This window comes from Rhynchophorus ferrugineus, unplaced genomic scaffold (assembly GCF_030347505.1).
Source record: "Rhynchophorus ferrugineus isolate W39M unplaced genomic scaffold, kcgeb_rfMv2 rfM6, whole genome shotgun sequence".
NCBI lineage: Eukaryota > Metazoa > Arthropoda > Insecta > Coleoptera > Curculionidae > Rhynchophorus > Rhynchophorus ferrugineus.
The window spans coordinates 20,019,304-20,043,026 of NW_027472585.1; the positions used below are offsets into that span (position 1 = coordinate 20,019,304).

General features: G+C 34.1%; 2 protein-coding genes and 1 long non-coding RNA gene across 5 annotated transcripts; 1 reads left to right on the forward strand and 2 right to left on the reverse strand.

Moving 5' to 3' along the window:
• Positions 1–22: 22 nt before the first annotated feature.
• On the forward strand, positions 23–5,160 carry Xpc (DNA repair protein complementing XP-C cells homolog). 2 transcript variants are annotated; one of them, XM_076407744.1, is made up of 10 exons: positions 23–450; positions 506–958; positions 1,010–1,111; positions 1,199–2,546; positions 2,601–2,883; positions 3,734–3,975; positions 4,029–4,254; positions 4,436–4,604; positions 4,666–4,820; positions 4,869–5,160. In XM_076407744.1, exons 1-10 carry the CDS (start codon positions 210–212, stop codon positions 5,073–5,075), a joined length of 3,426 nt encoding a protein of 1,141 aa, XP_076263859.1. In that variant the 5' UTR covers positions 23–209; the 3' UTR covers positions 5,076–5,160. The 2 variants fall into 2 exon arrangements, with proteins under 2 accessions (XP_076263859.1, XP_076263858.1); XM_076407743.1 differs by having other exon boundaries at positions 1,010–2,546.
• A 1,095-nt stretch (positions 5,161–6,255) lies between these two features.
• Positions 6,256–12,494, reverse strand: LOC143198494 (RNA-binding protein 25). 2 transcript variants are annotated; one of them, XM_076407747.1, is made up of 11 exons: positions 12,138–12,494; positions 11,967–12,075; positions 11,679–11,903; positions 11,269–11,433; positions 11,096–11,202; positions 8,890–9,029; positions 8,371–8,670; positions 7,673–7,828; positions 7,134–7,602; positions 6,819–7,080; positions 6,256–6,756 (listed from the first exon to the last, which is right to left on the reverse strand). In XM_076407747.1, the coding sequence occupies exons 1-11, from the start codon at positions 12,243–12,245 to the stop codon at positions 6,341–6,343; spliced, it is 2,457 nt and encodes an 818-aa protein (XP_076263862.1). In that variant the 5' UTR covers positions 12,246–12,494; the 3' UTR covers positions 6,256–6,340. The 2 variants fall into 2 exon arrangements, with proteins under 2 accessions (XP_076263862.1, XP_076263860.1); XM_076407745.1 differs by having other exon boundaries at positions 11,096–11,220.
• A 10,544-nt stretch (positions 12,495–23,038) lies between these two features.
• On the reverse strand, positions 23,039–23,525 carry LOC143198437 (uncharacterized). The gene is made up of 3 exons (XR_013006214.1): positions 23,458–23,525; positions 23,217–23,331; positions 23,039–23,160 (listed from the first exon to the last, which is right to left on the reverse strand). It is a non-coding gene; the product is annotated as an uncharacterized LOC143198437 (long non-coding RNA).
• Between the last annotated feature and the right edge of the window lie 198 nt (positions 23,526–23,723).

Sequence of the window (23,723 nt, forward strand, 5' to 3'; positions counted from 1 at the left end):
AGTTGTTAAAACAGGTTCCTTCAATTCAAATTTCCTAACCTTAATAAATAATAACAATAAGAACGGCTGAAAAGGGTCTGTTTGAAATAGTTTTTCTGAAAATCTTACATGTCATTTTTATATTGTATGTTTATTATTATTATATGTATCGCTAAACGATATTCATGAATTAGTCGTTTCTTTATATTTATACATAAATATATTACACAATGAAACGTAACAGAGGTAGTGCGAAAAAATACATAGAATCCAGCGATAGTGAAAATGATAGGCCCCTAAAAAAGACACCCCCCAGTTCCGAAGAAAAACCAACCCGAGAAAGCGATTCCTCCAGTGAAAGCGACATAGAGAACTACTTATCGAAGCCAGAAAAGTTAGATTTCAGTTCTGATTTTTTTAAGACCAAAAATGGTACTGGGTTCGAAAATATCGAAAAGAATATATTTTCCGGTAAATGCTTGATGTTATCTAAATCGAAACTTAGTGCAAAATGTTCTCGTTATAGGTATCAGCAGGCTTAGTGATTCAGGGTCTGAAGCAGATGAGGAGAATGGTGAAAAGCAAGAAGTCTCTCATAACAGTGATAATACACAGACATCAACAGTTACACCAATGGATAATTTACAAACAACAATGACCTTTCAACAATTACAAGATTACACAAAGAGAATTGAAGAAGCCAAACAATTTGTTGATAAATATAAAGCCAGGAAAGAAGCAGAGGAAAATAAAAATGATATACAGCAATTACTGGCTTTAGGAGAAAAGAACAATGAATTATTGTATAAGTTAAATCCAGGTGATTTCCATTCAAGTGATTTTGATTCATATGAATCTGATGATGGGGGTTGGAAAGAAGTCAAATCCCAGCCAGTACAAGAAACTGAAAAATCACTGATTCCTCAGAAAAACATTGAAATTACTGTGTCAATGCCTGAGACTATTAAAAAAAGAAAAGGTAATGATGATTTTATTACTTTATTTATTTTTTACCAACTAACATCCTTAGGTGTTGATTTAATTACTGCAATGAAAAGGAGACTAAACAGAATTAGAAAAGAAAATCAAGTTTTGGTCCACAAAGTTCATTTGTTATGCTGGTTAGCACATGGTAATTATATTAATACAATTTTAAATGAAACTGAAATCTTAGCTGTGGCATTATCGCTTATCCCATCTGAACAATGTTACCCATCAGACCGCCCTGATCTTTCATATCTGGAACAAATCACCAAGTGGTACGGAAGGACAATAAAACTACTTGAGAAACCTGTGCCAGCCAATTTTACCTTTGATACATTAATACGGCTTCAAATCAAGAAGAAAGAAGCATACAACAAAAAAATGTTGGCCTGCATTTTTATTACCATCCTGAGAGCTTTAGGTATTCAATGCAGAATAGTCCTATCATTTCTGGTGGAACCTCTGCGACCTCCCACCAGCGAGCTTCATTCATTGAGCCAAAAAGAACAGAAGGCATCTGATAAAAAGCGTTCTTCAGTTGTTGATAAGACTCAAAATGAACCAGTGGCTGGTACATCAAAATCTCCACAAGTAGTGAAACAGGAAAGTAACAAGGCTATAAAAATGACTGGTGATCAAGATAGTGATGAAAGTCACAACAAATCAAAGAAAAGGCCTCACAGTACAGAATCTCAAACAGTAAGCAGAAAGAAAAATATGAAGTCGGAAAAAGATATAGATAAACTGACCATTCCCAAACCAGCAAGGCAGTCAAAAAGTCCTAAAAATGCAGGTGGTGTCAAGACTGAACAGAAAACTCCAGTGTCAAAAAAGAAAAATAATGCTAGCCCTCAAACATCGCGAAGTTCATCTAAAACAGAGAAAAAAGAAGTTGAAAGTAAAACTGACCCAAAAAAATCAAACGAGAAATCATCATCAACTAAACGCTGTAAAAGCCTAAATCCCCCCGAAAAGGGTCAGAAAACAAACGTCGATACCGTGGCGAAAGACTCGGCATCTCTATTAACCCAACCAAAAATAACAATCTCCAAGAGTCCAAAAGTATCGCCCAAGGATTCCGCGAGTCGTTTAGGAAAAACAAAAGAAACCACAAGGAAAGATGATCTCTCTGTTCCCAAATTAAGGAGGCGACCGAAAAGCGCCGAAACAAAAGATAAAAAACAAAAGAAAAGTGTCGTTGCGAGATCCAAAAGTACCGAAAGCAGTGAAACGGTGAACCGTAGAGGCAGACCTAGAAAAAACATTCCTCAGGTTGACGGTGTGTGGGATAGCGATAGCGACGAAGAGTTGATCATTCCACAGTTGGATGGGGTTAATGATGGTAAAAAGAGCTCAAAACCGAATTTAAAAGTACTCAAATCGTCATCGAAACAAACGAATAAGAAGAAAATCGTCCAGTCAGACTCAGAAAGTGACTTTGAGTTGCCGAGAGCCAAATCCAACGTCAAACCTAACTTGAAAAAACTAAACTGTAATAAACCAAAACAAATAGACATTAGGAATGATATTATCACTCTCGTTAAGGGTCGCATAGCTGAACAGAAACATATTGATAGGAAAAGGTGAATATATTCCGTTTCATCACTAATAAACATCCTTATTTTCGCTATAAACAGGTTGGTGAAGAAGAGGAAACCTGCTGATCATCTTTCTGATTCAGATAGCGACTATGTTCCAGAACCTATTAAGAAGAAACATCACGACAGCGAGGACGATTTCGTGCCGAAAGTGAAAGTGAAGAGGCGAGTTCAGATACCGGGAAAAATACCGGAGGAAGAAAAACTCGTTAAAAAGAAAATGGGCAACGATGTATGGGTGGAAGTTTTCCTGGAAGCCGAAGAAAAATGGATATCCGTTGATGTTGTCCACGGCCAGGTTCACTGTGTCAAGGAAATTTATGTACGTGATTGGCTTGGGGAAGAAATAATTTCGGTATTTTTAAGGTTTTTCAAAGCTAATCCATTCGACTAGACAATTATATATACATGTTGTTTTAATTGATGGCCTTTTACCGCTTTTCTGAACTTCCGATATTTCTGACCATGAAACTAAACTAGTTGTAGTGATAGAAAAACATTAAAAACATTTTTAATCGATTTTTTCAATCATATTAGTTGACCAGCTTCGAACAGCCTGCCTTATTATCGTTTCAAAAATCACGCCTGCTCTCAAAATGACTCTATATCGTATCGTTTCAGTAGCGATTCAAATGTGAACTCAACCCACTAAACTTTAAACTGATAATTCATGTAGGACTTTTTAACACTTATGTAAATAATTCAAAACTGTATTATAATCGTTCATTTTTATTCAGTTGACGTCGATATTTTTAAGAACTTGATACAATTGACAGGCCAAAATGAGATTCCTGTGTAACGTTGAAACTTTCGAAACGAAGGCTATTCTGATACTGGCGAAAATGAAAACACTACACAAATTTTGATGGGCCTACACTGCATTTTTCCCCTTCGGGAGTACAATAAGCAAAAGAAAAATTACGAAAATCATCTCGTGGAATCTGCAGTTCTAAAACATAGTAACTTTTGACGAAGTAAATATCTATCTTTATATCTGAAAAATTCTATAAATTGTTACCTTTCAAACACGCTGAAGCATGGCTTCATTGAATAAGTATTATTAAAGATATGCTACTTTAAAGCTATTCTATTAGGGAAAGCCAAAATTACTTTTTCCCTACCTTAACCATTTAACGTAAAGTGAATCGCTGTAACAAAGGTTTGATTTACAGCAAAGAGCAAGTCATCCAGTTACATACGTAGTGGCTTGGGACAATAACAACAATCTCAAGGATGTTACTCAGAGGTATTGTCCCAATTTCAACACGATCACTAGAAAGGAGCGCGTGTATCAGAGCTGGTGGAGTGAAAGTTTAAAACCATTCATGGGTTTACCGACCGCTAGAGACAAAGAGGAAGATAATGATTTCGTCAGGCAGCAGATGGATCAGCCACTGCCTAAATCAATTGCTGAGTAATGTCTGACGATTTTAGGTGATTTTTAAAATGATTAGTGATTATTTACAGGTATAAGAACCACCCTCTTTACGTGCTCAAGCGCCATTTGCTCAAATTCGAAGGTCTGTATCCACCAGACACTCCCACGCTGGGTTTCGTTCGGGGTGAGGCAGTGTATCCCCGAACCTGTGTGTACCTGTTGCACTCTCGAGATATTTGGTTGAAGCAGGCTAAAGTGGTAAAACTAGGAGAGCAGCCGTACAAAATAGTCAAAGCCAGACCAAAGTATGATAAGGTAATAAAACATTCTTTCTGTAAAATAATGGGCCTTTTTCCGATAACTGAATATCCCAGGGTAATCACTAATTTCTCTACCTAATTAACTTCAAACTTAACTCTCCAAGAAATGTTAACGCTCTTAATTTTCGTCCAATGGCAAAATACATTATAAAGATACTGATCCTTGTTAATCATAGCTGTCCAATAAAATAATTACCGACCAACTACTGGAAATCTACGGCCCGTGGCAGGTCCAAGATTATGAGCCCCCAACCGCCGAAAACGGCATAGTACCCAGGAACGCGTTTGGCAATGTTGACCTATTCAAACCGTGCATGTTACCGAAAGGAACCGTTCATTTAAAATGTGAGTATCGATTCATCTTCTATGTGGATGTTTTGAAAGCACTCAATAATCCTCCTTTCAGTACCTGGTCTGAATAAAGTCGCCCGTCGAATGAACATCGATTGTGCTTCAGCTATCATTGGCTTCGATTTTCACGGTGGTTGGAGTCATCCAATTTACGATGGATTCGTCGTGTGCAAGGAATACGAGGATCAACTGGTGTTAGCCTGGGAGATAGTAAGTATATAAAGTCATCAGGTTCGTTGTACTGTCATATTTTACTAGGAACAAGACGAGCTGGATAGGAAAGAACAGGAAAAAATCGATAAGAGAGTGTACGGTAATTGGAAGAGGCTGATCAGGGGCTTACTGATTCGGGAAAAACTGAAAGCTAAGTACGATTTCGGTGATACTTCCGCTGGCACTTCGAAAGACAAGAAAAAGAAAAAAACACCGAGTTTCTGCACCAAAACTTTGAAACCAAAAGGGTAACGTTGATTATGTTTGTTTTTGAAACTATTATTTGTTGCATGTGTATTTTTTTATTATTAAGCAATAAATTTACTCCATTTTGTAATACTGAGCTGAATATTTTCGACACCCTGTAGATTTTCCACCAACCAACCAGAGAAGGTTGGTGCATAAGAGCATAAAATAATTATATAATCTAAAATAATTTGTTAATTAAAAACAATATAATACTTCGCGTACCCATTCGCGAATAAAATTGTAATAACCGACTACTTCGAAACCTCTGCTTCTGGTAGTCACAAACGTATATAACAAAATCGTGATTTAAGAGAAGATTTTACTGCAAATTCTTCAGTACAATAACATATAGCAGTAATAACATTTTCGATTGTGTTTTTGGGTGTTAAAAATTATTTACTACTTTGAAAGTCACCTTTAAGTTACTTTTGAGACATTAATGTGACCCAATTAATGTAAAAGAACTTGTTTAAGTATGCATAGAAATAAAAGAAAAAGGTAGAGCATTACCAGATATTATTGAAAACTCCGATTAAAATAGAGGAAGTTACACATAGATATAAGCATTATACTGTTTTCTCTAATTCACATGCCTTTTTCTTCATACTTTTTAGTCATGACGAGTACATGAACTTTGGACATAATCGTTTGCTTACCAATTATGTGCAAAGTATGTGTATTTTTTACGAGACATTCATTATTTTACCCCCTGTACAGCTTTACACACTGTACATTAAATGACATGATCTTCAATTTTTGGCTGATTTTATGTATCATCTGATCATCACCCAGGCAGATATCCCACTGAAAAATTACACCCAATGTAGTTAGAGAGGCAGCCATATCCATAATTTTGAACTTAATATCATTTAAATGCGAAATAATATTGATAGCAGCATTAATCAGTATCAGATGTAATAAGCTTTAGTCTACCGAAAAATAAACGCAAATTTCTGTTTTACAGATGTGAGATATTACAAATTGAGTTAAAGACCAATTTCCCGGATCATCTATATATTAGTTATTATAACCTCATCCCCGAATAATCCGTTTATACCATATTACTATGAATTGAATTGATTGAAATAAAATACTATGAATGAAGCTACAGAATTACTAGAAATTAAGGCAACAACTTCAATGACATATATGGTTCTTTCTATTTTTAAATAACTTAAACTAAATATTTTAAATATTTATTTTGTTTCATCAATTAAGGAGAGAAATTCACAATATCAAAAAAAAATTATTTACAGACAGATTGCAGGTTATTTAAAAAATCCCGATTTTTTCGCTTCGACCTCGTAAATCAGTAACCGCCACATTTTAACCACAAACACTTCAGCTTCCTCATCGAGCACCATTTGCACATCCTCCAGTATAGTCTGTGGCTGCGACCCGGCCAGTACTTTGTTACAGATAAAATCCACCAGCGTCGGTTCCGGTTCACCGATGTACTCGATAATTTTTTTGTTGATCCAGGGCCGTATCTTCCTTTCCATTAGATTGTTATCGATCTGTTCCCAATCCAGCTTGTAGTCGAATAGAGCCTCCTTCTCGGTCGGTATCTTATCGATGATTTCTTTGATTTGTTTCCGCTTCTCTTCCTGAGACTTGGTTTCTTCCAATTTTTTCTCTCCATTCTCCTTATCTTTTTTCGATTTTTTCGTGTCTTCACTATAATCTACAATAAAAAAAAAATACAGGTAAAGCGTGAGCGCAATTAGCCACATTAAACACCCATACCTAAAGGTACCAACTTCCGTTTTTTCACTTGAATGGCAGTGTCGTCTTCGTCTGGATTAAAAACATCTCTCAAATTGATTTTTCTCCTTTTGGAATCACCCTGATGCCTATTCTGAGTGGGAGAATGTGAGTTGTTAAAAGCTATCGGTTTTGATAGGGTTATTTTCATTCCAGATCCGGTAGGCAATTGGGAATTTGGTTGTTCAGTCAATGAAGAAAATGATTGTCTTGAATCATCATCGGGTGCTTGAACTTGTGTCCACTAAAACAACAGCTCAAATACCGCTGAAACAACACTATCAGAAAGTTACTTACTTGTGCGGAGTCCGTGTTGTCGTTCGAAATTTCCTCAGGTTCTGGAGGCGGTGGACTGTAATGATTATTGTCCATATCACTGTCACTATCGATGGGTTCAGCTTCTACTGCCGCCAATTCCTGAGCAGCCTGGGCCACGACGTACTTCTCCCTTTCCTCCTTGTGCCTCCGGTCCCTCTCCATTTCCCTGTGTCTCTCCCTCTCCCTCGCCTTCTGCCGTTCTAGTTCTCGTTCCTTCTCCCTTTCCTTCTGCTTCCAGTGCTCTAAGTTAACGTCGATCAACAGTTTGGGCTTGTACTGTTCCTCGCGTTCTTTCTTAGCCTTTTCGAACGCCTCGTTAGGATCTTCGTGTTTTTCTGCGAAGATCCTCTTCCTCAGTTCCTCCATCTCTTCCTTCTCCTTTTGTCTATCCTTGTTATCCGATTCCGCCTCCTTCAGTCTTTCGGCTACCCGTCTCTGTAGCTCTCTTCTAATGATATACGAAAAGTATACGTCATAAACCTGTGTTAAATTTATATCGATCGAGAGATAAACCTTACTTGTAATATTTAACATCGTCTCGTTCATCGTCGTAATCCTCTAGAAACTCCTTCAATCTTTTGGCGTCGCGTTCTCTTTCCTCCTCCTTTAGTCGTTCTTTTTCGCGCTCTTTTTCGTACTCCTTCGCTTTGCGTCGTTCCCGAGTCTCCCAAGCTCTAAAGAATTAATTGTTAGTGCGATATTGAAGACACAGAAGATATTAGATAGAAAATAGGAGATTATTGATGTACATCCATATAAGGAAAATCAACAACTGACTCAATTTATCAATTTACGCTGAAACAAAAGAGTATTCTTTTATTTTGATCAAATTTTTTATTCCCTTATTGGAGATAAATAATTGGAAATAATGGATGTCAAAATTGCCTATAAAGTTTACGATCGATATACGATAGTTTACGATATGTATACGGTCAATACAAAGGTAAACAGGAGTAGGAAATAAAGTGATAAAATAAAAAATAGGAGGTTAAAAATTAAGAAACGAAATTAAACTCAAATATCTAAAAATCATGATATCAAAAAATAAAAGATAAAATTATAAAACTAAATAAAAGCTAATATATAAAACTGTAATAAGGCCAATAATAATATTTAGCTCAAAGACAACAATGGCAGAGCAAATCGAATACTAGGATCACCGCTTCTTCAGAATTTCATGGGATGTCAAACCAATTATTAATTCATTCTTACGTACCTAAGGCGTTCCTGATAGGCTGCCTCCTTCTCCTTTGCTCTCCTTTCCGCCTTCTTCTTCTCCTTCGCCTCTTCTTCCATTTCTTTCTCGCGCATCACCTCCTTAGTACTGAGTTTCTCCCTATCACGGTCTCTGTCACGCTCCCTCTCTCGCTCCCGTTCACGTTCCCTTTCCCTCTCCCTTTCGCGTTCCCGCTCCCTCTCTCTTTCCCTCTCCCTCTCCCGTTCACGTTCCCGTTCTCTTTCTTTTTCGCGTTCACGTTCGCGTTCCCGATCACGCTCCCTACTTTTTTCATGAGTCCTAAAACAGCACCCAATAGGTTAGTTTAAGAAAGATAAAATCTGGTTAGAAGATGAAATTGTTGTTTTGTGTATGTGATTACGTAGTGATTTTCCAATATTCGTTGAAAAATTATCACAGTTAGAAGTAAGCTTTGAAATAAATATGGAAAAAACAATGGTTATACAAAATAATAAAAATATAATGGTCCGTGTCTAAAATCAGCTGTTTTCTGCTTACCTGGACCTCGAACGTCTCCGTCTTTTGTCATCTTTATCTCTACGTTTCGGACTTGGAGAATGAGTGTGCGACCGATCTTTCTCACGATTCTTCTCCTTCTCCTCCCTTTTCTTCCGAACCTCTTTCTCCTCTTCTTGTTTCTAGAAAGAAAGGCGAATTGAGACACTGGAAATCACAGAGCGGGTGCGGGAAAATGTAAAAATTTAGAAGTACACCATCATAATTCATTACGACAGCGGATTATAAGTTCCGAAATTAACCAAAAAAGAAATAGGAAAAAGAAACAATAATAATTAAGAAAATACAAATGAAAACTTGCTATTAATAATGATATAAGATATAAGATGTTGTGCTTGCACAATGAGATCGAAACGGTTTTATTTGAGTTAGGGAATGGATACTAGCCGTTTACTTTCATGTCTATGCAGTGGCTCTGATTGAAACAATTCCCCCATGGCTAAGTCCTAGCGGCTAACAGAATAACGTTAGAATTTTCGGAAAAAGCACAGACCATCACACAGACAACACTGATAAATAACCCGGAGTGTGTAAAATATTATACAGGTAAAAAAACCTTAACATTATATACCTAAAACTTGTGAAAAACTTACTCTCTGATCAATACTGGGCCCAACTTCCAAGCGACGACACTATATGAGCATCCAAATGACACTTGCTAATATCTCCCAACCAGACGAGTCTTTATTGGCACCGATTTCGAATTTAAAGTAAAAATAAAACACACACACACACACGCTGCGATGCCGTAACTTACAAATACGTATCGCAGCTCTCTAACTCTAAGTTGTTTTCTGATTTAAGTTAAGAATTAGAACAGAAAAAATTGTGAAAAAATTACTACTAAACTTGTAACTGGGTCGATATAAGGAACAACGCCGATATTAAAGATCTTTTGCAACGGATGATTGATGAACTCAACACAATTACATAACATTGATGTTGTTCCTTTTATCGCCAGAACGAATTACGTGGAAGTTTCAAATCACATCACAGCAATGATATCAATAGTTATTAAATTATATATATAAAAGAACATTTCTCTTACGCCTGGGGCCTTTTAACCGTAAGTTAATCTATAATATGCAATATGCTTTTTTTATAATATGCTTAATCATTTTATAATATTTTTAAACATTATTATTTCAATAAATTTTCTTTAATTTTTAATTAATAATAATTTTCTTTTCTTTTCTTTCTCTTTTCTTGATTTTAAATAAAAATAATCAAAGGGATTTGAACAGAACAATATGTGTTTTCTGGGCTTACAGTCTTTATATTCCAGGTAAGGAAAGTGCCGTTGAAAACAACATTGAAATTACAATGGTCAGGCCTCAATCAAGTAATAGTCTACTCCAAAAGTGGAACTTTAACTATCATTTACTTTAAACCAATCGCGATTAATTTTGTTTGAAGTTTCGTATAGTTATCGATATGTAGTATTGATGATAATCTATAACAGATATTTTTTCCTTGTTAAAACAAATAAAGTCAAATCGTTGCCTATTTACATTTTCCTCTTAAAATCCCTTAAAAATCATTAAATGAGACTATGGGATTTTCCAGTATGTCATTCATATATCCATAACAACTCTGTCTCATAAATTATAAAGATATTAAAGTGATGTTGATAAAATAATTAGAAAAATAGTTATAAGAGCAATTATAGTAAGCTTTGACACTGATGAGATAAACAGTTGAATAACCATAGTGACAGTCCAGCGCGCGAGAGAGAAAAGTTATATATAGGTACGTGATATGTAAACTTCCACTAGGGAAAGGAGGAATTGGTAGTTTTAGAATAAGAAATGTATACATTTAAAAACTGATTTTCATAGTTGATATCATTACTCACCAGCGGCGCCATGGGCCGAATCTGGATGGGACTGCGCCGCTCTTTTTCCATGCCTGTTCGGTTTCAACAACGACATAAGCGCATACTTATCTCTAATGTACATAAGAGTTCGTCATAGACGGCACTGTTCGTGTGAACTAGAGTTTATTCAATGGTCTGGTCCACAGAAAAGTGCACTCAAAGAACAAAAACCAAATGCCATACTCCGTAATTAAAAAATGGAAAATTAACAGACTGAACAACGGATCTCTTTCAAAATTATGACATCTGTTTTTCTCTTTTTAGTGTATCTGGCCTAGTTTCGAAATTACATGACTAGATAACTACACTTACCTTCATAATTTCTCTAAACTTTCCTATTTCCCTGGATATTAAATCGCGTTTTTCTTCTTCCACTTCTGCATCAGCTAAAACCTTATTCCAAGCGTGCATCACTTCACCTGAGAGGAATGAAGAAGCTAGCCATCAAATGATACAAAATGTAAAAAATCAACAGAGTTACTCACCTTCTTTTTTGTGCTCAAAGCTGTTCATTTCCTCCTGATACTCGGCTAATATTTGCTTGATTCTCTCTTTTGCCTGACTGTCCAACTGTTGAGTTTCATCATCCAGCTCCTCCTCTTCAGGTTCATCTTGCAATGGCGATGATCGTTGGCTTTTCCGCCTCTCAGCTTAAATTAACAAAAAACCAACATGCAATAAAAGATAAATGGTGGGTGGCAAAATAGAATTATAAGCTTGGCAAAAACTTACAGTTGTTGGGATCTCTTGTGACATAATTAGATTACTTTACCTCAATATTGCGAAACAACCTGTGAAAGTTACAAAACTATTCATATCCCTATAGATTTACGGTGGGCTCTATTCACCGTTAATGTTGAGACCTGGATGCCGTAAATGTTATTAAAGCGCTTACCTTTGTATTCATCTAGGACTGCCTGAGTTTTTGCATCAACTTTTGCTACCAGCCGTTTATCACCAACCATCAGATCATGTAATAATCTCACCGCTCTAAGACCAGCATCTGGTCCTGCAAGTTCACAAAATCCAAAAGCTTTCACTTTCTTCCAACTTATAACATGACCACAAGCAGCTAAAATTTGCCTAATCATGGCATCTGGAGCTTTTTCAGTAATATTTCCTAAAATACAAGATTATGTAAGATAAACAATGTATTCAATAAAGAAATATTATCAAAACTTACCAACAAAAACAGTCACTGTAGGACCTTCCATTTTTTTTTGTTCATTTCTATTAGGATTTAATTTTGGGAAGGCCCTAATTTGTGGAACTCCTGACACAATAGGCACCATCTAATTGAAAAAATTATATTAACATTATGCAATAAATTCGAAAAGTTCACATTTAAACATACATGCTGGATTGGCATAACGGCGGGCATCATCGGAGGCGGTGGTCCACCAAGGGGCATAGGATACATAGAAAGGCCTTGCATGATTGGAGGACGCCCAGGATAAGACATTTTAGGACGATAAATGCACTAATTAAAAACTATTCTAAATAGCACCACTTCAGCAACTCCACAATACCACTTGGAAACAATCAATATCGAACTCAGCCAGAAAACAATCCACACGAATGTACTAATTACAGTTATAAATACTACGCAATTGATAACTAGTTTTTCAATATTTTAAACACGCATAGTAATAAAGCTTTTCGCAAAATATTCCTCAACGAGCGATAAAATAAAAGCCATATTTTAATCAACTGTCATAACTGCCAATTGTCAATTTATAGGCGTATATTTCTTATTATTCTGTAGATCTGCGTTTGTTTAGTCTTCGTTATCAAATAGATAGGCTATGTTTTGTGGTTTCGTTCAATTTAAAGTAATCTATGGATAAATATGATTCATAGGGGTGTTGCCAACGAAAAAAATATCGATATATATTAATATTTTTTTAAATCGTTTTCGATATTTAGAAGAATATAATATAATAAGATAAAAAAATATTATAAATTATATTTTATTTATTTTTAAAAAATCTCGATATATCGATATTTTCTGAAAAAAATATCTATGTTTTTGACCGATATATCGATATTTTTTAGCCGACATTTTTCAATATTTTTTCAGAATAAATTATATACGATTTTTAATAAACTATATAACACTATTCTTTAAGAAATTTAAAAAAATATATAATTCTTTAGGCTAATATTTCGCTATTCTTATTTTGCCTTAAAAATATCGATATATTTTTTTGTAAAATATTTTTTTTTATTTTTTTTATTACTCTTCGTGAGTCCACAATCTGCCCTATTAGCAATAAGTATTTCTTCTGTCTATATTATATATACATGGCATGTAGAAAATCACTTCATTAAGCATTCTTCTGTATAAAATATTATCTTAATTAATTAGTCTTATTATAAAGCTTATTCTAAAGTCTACATATGTCCAGTAATCAGATCAGGTGGTGTTAAACGTTTTAGTCTACGCATTTCACGTCGCATATTTAGCTGATTAGGGAGTACATTGGGATGCACTGACACTCTTTCGAAGTGCTTCACACAAACACGTTGAATTACACTCGTTATAGGTTCTAGAGGAATATCGCGTTTTATCACTTTATTTGAAATATACTACGGAGCATCAACAATGGCAGGCAACACCTTATTTTGGAACCGTTGAATGATGGATATATTGGATTTGCTAGCGGTACCCCATAGTTGAATTCCATATGTCCAAATGGGCTTGAGTATAGACTCATACAGCAATACCTTGTTATCTAATGATAACTTGGATTTGCGCCCAATGAGCCAATACATTTGATATAATTTTAGTCCCAGTTGTTTCCGTTTAGAGAGTATGTGCTTCTTCCAGGTTAGGCGTTGATCTAAATGCATACCAAGATATTTAACATGCTCTGCTTGGGGGAGTTGACGATGGTTGATATTCACTGGTGGACATATTCTTCTACACAGGGTAAACGTTATATGCGTGGATTTTGATTCATTGGCTTTAATGCGCCATCTCTTCAACCATAATTGTATTTGCTCCAGGTGGGTTTGTAGGTTTATTGATGCTGTGACTGGATCTTCATGGGATGCTAAGATTGCTGTATCGTCTGCATATGTTGCCACAGTAGTTGTTTTTGTGGTGGGCAGATCAGCCGTATACAGAAGATACAGTACTGGACCCAATACACTACCTTGCGGAACTCCTGAATATATGGGATTTAATTCGGTATGTTCATCGCCTTGATTTACAATAAAAGGTCTGTCAGTGAGATACAATTTTAGTAGCTGATAGTCCGGATGAGGGAGAAGTTTCTTTAGTTTAACCTGCAAGCCCGTATGCCATACTTTGTCAAAAGCCTGAGATATGTCTAGGAAAGCAGCCGAACAATATCTTTTGGCATTTAGGTCAGCGTTTATTTTGTTTACAAGTCTATGCACTTGTTCTATAGTCCCATGCTTATTGCGAAAACCAAACTGATGTTCTGGAATAATTTTTCTTTTTTCTATTATATAGTTTAGCTTTTTTATGTATAATTTCCCGAAAACTTTTGAGATTATCGGTAATAAACTTATAGGTCGGTAGGAGGTCACATCTTCTGGTATTTTTCCTGGTTTAAGTATCATTAATATTTTAGCTACTTTCCAGATACTAGGGAAGTAAAATAGCATAGCATTAAATATAAATGTTAATAGTTTTATGCCCTTTTCTGATAGTTCTTTTAAAATTTTGCCAGCAATTAAGTCATAACCAGGAGCTTTTTTAATATTAATCTCTCTCATTATTGTATGTTTAACTTTTTTGACCGTTAATTTCTCGTGCGGTAAATCCATTTGAAATGGCGAATCTAGAAAGCTAGTAATTTTATTTTCGTTATCTTTATGTAGCTGAGACTGGAAAGGTTTAAAAACATTTTTTAAGTGTTTTGAGAAAATGTCGGCCTTCTCTTTATTACTTCTCGCCCAATTATTTTCGCTTGTTTTAATAGGTGGGTTATGCTGCTGGGATCTCCTGAGCTTTTTTGTTGCTTTCCACAACGAATAGTCTGTAGCCTCAGTTAATGTCAAGTTTTCTAGGTATTCTTGAATGCCTTGGTTTTGTTCAATTTGGATTAAATCTCTCAGCTCTTTTATGGCCCTATTAAATTTTCTTTTATACTCTTCAGTCCTTTGCTGTTGCCAATTTCGTCGTAACTTTCTTTTTTCTGCTATCTTTTTCTGTTTTGTACATGATATATATGTATTTTTTCTTGGAAATGTTTCACTGTTGGGAGTCGCGGAATATGCTGCCTCCTGTATATATTTTTGTAAGATTTATTGCTGCTATTTCTATATCAATTTCAGTTTGTAACGGTAAGTTTAGAGAGATATTTTGGTCTAAGTTTTCTCTAAATGAGGGCCAGTTAGTTCTATTATTGCACAGAGAAGGGGGTTTATCTTTGATGGTAATTTTTGAAGAAATTGTTACTATTATTGGTGAATGATCAGAAGATAGGTCGAAACATGATTCTGCCTGACACTTTTTTGGATCAATATTTTTTGTAATACAGAAATCTATTGTATCTGGTTTTTTATTTCTGTCTGAAGGCCAATATGTTGGTTCACCAGTAGAGATATGTTGTAAGTTATCTATCCTTATGGCTTTGAGCAGTTCTCTACCTTTTGAGGTTATTATTCTCGAACCCCACATTAAATGTTTTGCATTATAATCTCCTCCTGCTATAAATCTATCCTCCTGCTATATACCTAGCGTACTGAAGAATTCTTGAAATTGTTCTCCCTTGTTGTTATGTTTGGGTGGGCAATAAAACGCAGAAATTGGTAATGGTCCATGGGCTTCCTCTATGGTTATACTGGTGGCTTGCAGGTAGTCTTTGCGGAATTTTTCTTTTTCGAAATGCTTTATATCATCTCGAACTATTATGGCTGTACCTCCATGTGCTTTATCATCAGGGTGATTTGTATGATAAAGCTTATATTTAGGAATTTTCAAATAATGTTTGTCCGTAAAGTGTGTTTCGGAAACCATCATAACGTCAATATTTTATTTAGTTACGAACATTTTTAGTTCCCTGGCGTGTTGTTGGAGCCCATTGGCATTCCAGACGGCGATTTTGTAGCTATTGGTTTCAGGCATTAGGCAAGTTTGCTGACGACGGTTGTGAGTAGACCAAGCATCGTACTCATTTGATCCATTAGTTTGGCCATCATGTTTTCTAATCTAGAGATGTTGCTAGTTTCAGAAGGTTGAGATGTCGTCTCTCGATTTTGTGCTGAACCATTTTCAACCATTTGGGTAATATATAACCAACGCTAATATTTATAGAGAGATTATATTGAAATATGGTTACATCAAATCCATGTACCATATTTACATAAAAACATCGTATTGAAACATGTTTAGAGAAAGTCCCTAAACCATATTTACATAGACATAATTATATAAAGATTATATTATCTAATATTATTTACAAAAGTCCTGAAACCATATTTGTATATATCATTCAACTCTATCAAAGCAAAAAATTCTTCTTGCAGACCGTCGTACTGTTGACCTGAAAATATCCAGCCAGTTTTGCTCTTTTATAAAAACATAATATTTTTTCTTGTTTGTTACACTCCTCCACCTTCAGAGTAGTAGTCATTAGATTATTAGGGTGTCATTGATGATGATTATAATGTTATATGTTTTGTCTATTAAATTCAGGTCAACTCTTATTAGTAAACTTGATCTTTTCAAAGTATTGCCCTTCACTAGTCTTGCATTCTGCAAAATTATATCTAACTACCAACATTTCTATAAAAGAAAATTTAAATCGATACTAAAATATATCATGATTAAAGTAAATGTGTATAAAAGTTATATTTATCGTTTTAAAAGCTGCAGCTATACTGTGGTGAAATTTTGGCAAATATTGACTTCTATTTGATGTCGTTGAAAATGTTTTGTTACAAATTCGGCAGTTACTATCACCACTATAGAAAACTTACATTCCCAGCTTAATTATAATTATTGTTATAAACTTGTTAATGCATAACAAAATCTAAATATTCTAGAATATTTGTTTTCACAGATAAATTTCAAATGCCCTATTATACACAGTTTAGGAAGAAAATGAGAGAGCAATATAACCGATAGTGAGCATGCACTAATCCGAGCATTCATAACCAGGTCTATTTTGGTTTTACAGGAACAGCTGCACAGCCCTTTTAGCAAATCAGATAAAGGAGACATCGAAGACCACAATTTTGTCAGTGGACGAAAGGGAAGAATCCGCCTTCGTGAAGAAGAGGAAAAGGTGTGTTCGGTCCCCAAAATCCTAACACTATGATGGTCAGCTCTGGTCTTCCAAGTCTGACTTCCAAGACTTCCAAGTCTGAACCGAAGTTTTAAACGTATGCACAATTCTTCAAAACAATAGTGATAACAGGTTATAAACCGGCAAACATTGTTTTAATACTTTGCTTGTTTTGATAAATTTCAAATCGCTACTTATTATTACTCTGATTAAAAATTCCGAAGCCAGGCAGAACAGATTGCGTCTCTAATCAGTTACTTTGAACAGGAAGAAGATAATGGGGGCCCCCTCTTGCCAGTAAAATTCGTTAAAGAGTCATTTTTACTGTTAAATATTAATTTTCTGCGATTTTTGTTGAAAATATTTTTAGCGTATTGCAGCTGCACTGAGTATTAATATGGACACAGTCACCGAAATTTCGCAAAAAATTAAAAATATAATCTTGGATTTACCGAAAAGAAACCGTCCTCATATGAAGCGGGTATCGAATCAAGATAGCACTATCAAAGATCAAATATATCAAATGTATAAAAACAGTTTTTCAAAATAAATACAATTATTTTAGAAGAAACTGTTATTATGGAAAGTATCGAAGAGGTCTAATGAAACTTCCAGGAATTGATTTTAAAAGAAAACGATTTTTAAAAGCACATAATCCAATCAAAAAACTCATCATTTCAATTTGTGTATTGGGATGAGACATTGATATTTCAAAATGGGACCAATATACCCCACGGTCACTCATGGCAAGATGATAATTAAAATAGTGTTAAGGCAACTAAAGTTTATAGAAAACGGTAAACGTTGAAATAACAATTATTTTTTATTAGCCATAATATTTATTAATAGTTAATTGCAGATATATTGTGCTCCACCCTGGAAACAGGAAATGTTAATAGCACCTTCGATCTGGATAACCTCGATCAGACACATTGAAGAAGAAATTGAGAAATGAAAGAAAGAAATTTGATTGAAATGACTGATGAGATGATAAAGCTTTATATCCATTAGAATGTGTGTAATTGTTCAGAATATACATGAATATTTGGTTAAATTGTATGACAGGAAAATTTGTTAGGCGAGTTGAGTTATTTGAGTGGCGCTCCAACACGCTAAAAACATTTTTAATAAAAACCGCAACAAATTAATATTTAACAGCAAAAATGCTTACCTCTCTAACGAATTTTATGGCAAGAGGGGGCCTCCATTATCTCGTTCCTGTTCGTAGTTTGGCATCGGAATATTCAGAGTAATAATAAGCAACAATTAGAAATTTATCAAAACAAACAATGCGTTAAGACAAAGTTTTATAACCTATCTCATCACTATTGTTTTGAAAAATTTTGCAAACATTTAACCGGACGACTTTGACAGGGTGGTTCATTTACGTGTTCGAACATATCAGAGAGCAATGTATCTCTTCTTAACTAGAATAAAATGATAAGGAAAATATCAAATCACTCCATCAAATTAGGACAGGCAATACATTAAACATATTGATGGCGTATGTTCACAGTAACTTTGGATAAACTATAATCGAAACGGTCAGCTTATGAGCGAGGAGGCCACACAATTATTTATGCCTACCACACTGTAGAAATAAAATGTGGAATCTTATCTTATATCAGAATCTTATGTTATAAAATATAGTTACCGACCTATAAGTTTATTACCGATAATCTCGAAAGTTTTCGAGAAATTATACATAAAAAAGCTAAACTATATAATAGAAAAAAGAAAAATTATTCAAGAACATCAGTTTGGCTTTCGCAATAAGCATGGGACTATAGAACAAGTGCATAGACTTGTAAACAAAATAAACGCTGACCTAAATGCCAAAAGATATTGTTTGGCTGCTTTTCTAGACATATCTCCGGCTTTTGACAAAGTATGAAAGAGTAAAAAAAAATTCTCCCTCATCCGGACTATCGGTTACTAAAATCGTATCTCACTGATAGACATTTTATTGTAAATCAAGGCGATGAACATACCGAATTAAATCCAATATATTCAGGAGTTCCGCAAGGTAGTGTACTGGGTCCAGTACTGTATCTTCTGTAAACGGCTGATCTGCCTACCACAAAAATAACTACTGTGGCAACATATGCAGACGATACAACAATCTTAGCATCCCATGAAGATCCAGTCACAGCATCAATAAACCTACAAACCCACCTGGAGCAAATACAATTATGGTTGAAGACATGGCGCATTAAAGCGAATGAAACTAAATCCACGCATATAACGTTTACCCTGCGTAGAAGAACATGTCCACCAGTGAATATCAATCATCGTCAACTCCCCCAAGCAGAGCATGTTAAATATCTTGGTATGCACATGGATCGACGCCTAACCTGGAAGAAGTACATAATCTCTAAACGGAAACAACTGGGACTAAAATTTTATCAAACGTATTGGCTCATCGGGCGCAAATCAAAGTTATCATTAGATAACAAGGTATTGCTGTATGAGTCTATACTCAAGCCCATTTGGGCATATGGAATCCAACTATGGGGTACCGCTAGCAAATCTAATATATCCATCATTCAACGGTTCCAAAATAAGGTTTTGCGTGCCATTGTTGATGCTCCGTACTATATTTTAAATAAAGTGATACAACGCGATATTCCTCTAGAACCTATAACGAGTGTAATTCAACGTGTTTGTGTGAAGTATTTCGAAAGAGTGTCAGTGGATCCCGTTGTACTCGCTAATCAGCAGACTAAAACGTTTAACACCACCTGATCTGATTACTGGACATATGTAGACTTTAGAATAAGCTTTAGAATAAGACTAATTAATTAAGATAATATTTTATACAGAAGATTGCTTAATGAAGTGATTTTTACATGCCATGTATATATAATATAGACATAAGAAATACTTATTGGCAATAGGGCAGATTGTGGACTCACGAAGAGCAATAAAAAAAAGGTATAGTTTATTTCAATATCATATTAATATAAGTGTATTTTATATATTACTAGCGACCCGCCCCGGCTTCGCACGGGTGCAATGCTGATACTAAATTAAATACACTACAGAAAAAATATGAACGTTGTATATAAAAACATAGCGGCCCGCTCCGACTTTGCACGGGCATAAAATATATATGCCTATGTCACTCAACGAAAACATGATTAAAATCGATCCAGTATTTTTGGTTCATTCATTACTGCCCTTGGCCTGCACGCATTAAATTTGGAGTAAAACAATTCCTCTTCCCCTATACTTACTATGAAGATTTCCTGCTATCTTTGGAATATCTAAATTCATACAATTTTTATTACATTACACATTTTTAAATGCAAATTTTAAATTTGTAATATCTCCGAAAATATTTGTTTAATTTACATGCTGTAAGGAACCATATTGATCTATATTAATTGCACACTGTATTTAAGGTACTTAATTCGATAAGGATTAATGCCGTATTGCTTAAAATTGCTTCGTAAATAAGCCATTTTCTCACGTAAAAAGTAAACAATAAAAATGGTTTGGAATAAAAAAAAATAGAATAAAAATAGACCTTTTTATAGTGTTCAATACTGTAGTACATTAATTTGATCTAACTCGTAGGGTTAGGCAGTGTTTTTGCTAATAGCTAAATAAGCCTAAAAAATAGGTTAATTTACGACATCACGTTAGAAACCTCTAAAATTAGCAATGTTGCCTTAGTATATTATGCACGTATTATACATATAAACCTTCCTCTTGAATCACTCTATCTATTGAAAAAAACCGCATCAAAATCCGTTGCGTAGTTTTAAAGATTTAAGCGCACATAGGGATATAGGGACAGAAAAGGCGACTTTGTTTTATACTATGTAGTGATTAATTATTTATCTCACTTTTATTTCAAAATCATTTCCACATCAAAATGTGGGTAGACTAGATTTACTCTAAATACGTATGTAATGTAATGTTTACTCCAAACCAAATGTACAAGTCTCCATTCGATAAATTTAATCATTTAATACTCAAAGTTGGTAATTTCATATATGCTATTAATAAAAAATACAAACATTAATAAATGAAGTATGAAAAATTAAATATAAGTTGAATGTAAACAGTCATCATTATAGAATATGACTAGTGAAATTAATAAAGCGAAATGTACCGAATTAATTAATAAGTATACGTATCCAAAACTTACAGAAGGCTGTGTAACGTAAAAATATAGGTAACGACATGGTTATGGAAATACCATATGGTAACGATGGAAACTAGGTACCCATTACCCATGTGTTGGTAATGACTTACATTGTGGCATTCTATATTAAATTCCTATTTTATTATCCACAAGCTCTTCTACGCCACCCATAACTTTCCTACTATTATCGTATAATTCCTTTGTAGTCTGTTCAGAATAACAGTGAACTCACGTTATTAATATGTTTAATGTACTACCTGTCGCAATTTGTAAATTTGTTTTAGAATCAGACAGTATTTTCCTTCTCATTTTATTCTAGTTAAAAAAAGACACGATCCTGTCTGATAAGTTCGAACATGTATCCGAAACAGCCTGCAGGATTTTGAGTGACCCGTGATTCGTCAGAAACTCCCAACTTCACCAGGAGACTGATACCCCAATAAATTTATCAAAGAACTTGCCGACTTGTAAGACACCTACTCATGGTTTCTAGATCATTTTTATATTCCAGGTGCCTACATTCTTTGTCTCGTTAATTACTGCGCCGTTGGATCCTTTCTCTAGAATCTAACGGGCCCTTGAGCCCTCTAAATATTATCCGCTTACGGGTATATAATTTAATCTCAACGAGATATCAGCAATGAGAACTGGAAAGAGTGGTTTTAGTAACATATGCACATAAACCGTCTAACCTTATAAATTTTCGGTCTGGGTCTTCTGAACAAGTATGCATAGAGCATTTTGTATAATCTGGTAAATCAGGCTGCGATAAAAAAAACCTTTCTTTTTCGTCCTGCTCTGGACAAAGAACTCTAAATCTAAGCAAGCTACTGGACATTTTTGGTGATATTTTAAGAAAATGTTTTTATTGACCAATTTTAGTTATTTAAGGTTATTTTATGTATATTATTTTATTACTATAGTATAAAAAAACATGCTCTCTATTGGTTTCTACTTTAGTCTTAGAATACTAACCTAACTAGCTGATCAAACATTTATGGTAATCCGATTTTAAAATTTTATTTTTATTTTTAAAAATTTATTTTGTTTTCTAAAATCTTAAGGCATAACTTTTATAATTATCAATGCCATTTAATATATGAATTAAGTAGTTTTCATTTTGAAGTGGAATATTGTAAACCGAAATATCAAAGGGCAGTGCTTAACAAAAATTTTATTCCTACTTAATTCGTAATTTAAATAGTAGGTCTTTCAATATGACCAAATAAATTAAAATATTTAACTTGTGTTTATTCACAGATCACTTATCTTAACCAGGCGAAATGGTATCAAGATTAACTAATTGAAATTGAACAATTCTTTTGAGATTGTTGAATTTGTGCTTGCAACTTCTGGAAAACATGAATCAGGTTTTTCATCATTAAACAGACCAATTATAATAAGCAATTATTATAATAATATTATGATAACGATTATGTTTGTAACTAGTATATGTAAAGATCTTAATCATATTTTATATTAGCAAATCCCAGCATGTTCCAAAATAAGTTGATAGTTAATGGAAAATAAGTTTCCAAATAGGATTTTTATGTGTATTTTCACATGAAAAGTTACTTAAATGGAAAAAATTTCTTTGCTGTTTAATCAAAGGTTTTATTTACTTAGCGTTATAAATATTATCATAAAAAACAAAAAATCTGTATTTTCCATTTCAAATTAATTGCTAGTATAGTAATTAAACATTTTTGATTTCTATTAAATGCCTGAATTGTATAATTCATGTATTTTTATTGTTAAATATCTTTTTTAATTTCATAAAATGATTGGATATAATTGATATGATTAAGAATTTTACTTTATTTTTTTTATTTTATTTTACTGGCTACAAAAATAACAGTTGCTTATTATAATTGGGCTTACTCAAGAAACTCAACAGCAACAAAAGAGTTTTCTGATTCCAATATTAGCAAACTCCATTTTACTTGGTGAAGATAAAGGATCTGTGAATAAACAGAATCAAGTATATTAATTCAATTGGTCATAATGAAAGACTTACTATTTATGTTACAAGTACGAATAGCAACTTAGTTAAGCACTGCTATACTTCTGTGATTCAGGTCTATAATCTTCAACATTACACTATTTAACTACTACTTAAAACTGCTTAATTCCTTAAACAATAAATTGTGAATATATTAATAATCAATAATCTTATTAACGAATGTAACAAATATTATAAAAATTCTGTCTTAAAACTTTACAAAACCATTTCCACAAAACATTCAGAAATTCCATACATTTTGTGATCACATCAGCCACCCAAAATGTCTAGTCAGCTGGTCAGATTCACAGATGATACTTTCTGTTTCTGATGATTTCTGTAATATTATATATGGTCAGATTAGCGTTTTATCTAGGATTGGGAACTATCGACTGAAAATAGTCGAAACAGCCAAACTAATCGTTAGTCAAAATAATAATTTACTGAAAATAGTAATTACTATTTCTGTCAAATGTACACTTCTGTTTGATATGAAACCTGACTGCTTTTTCTACTCGGATA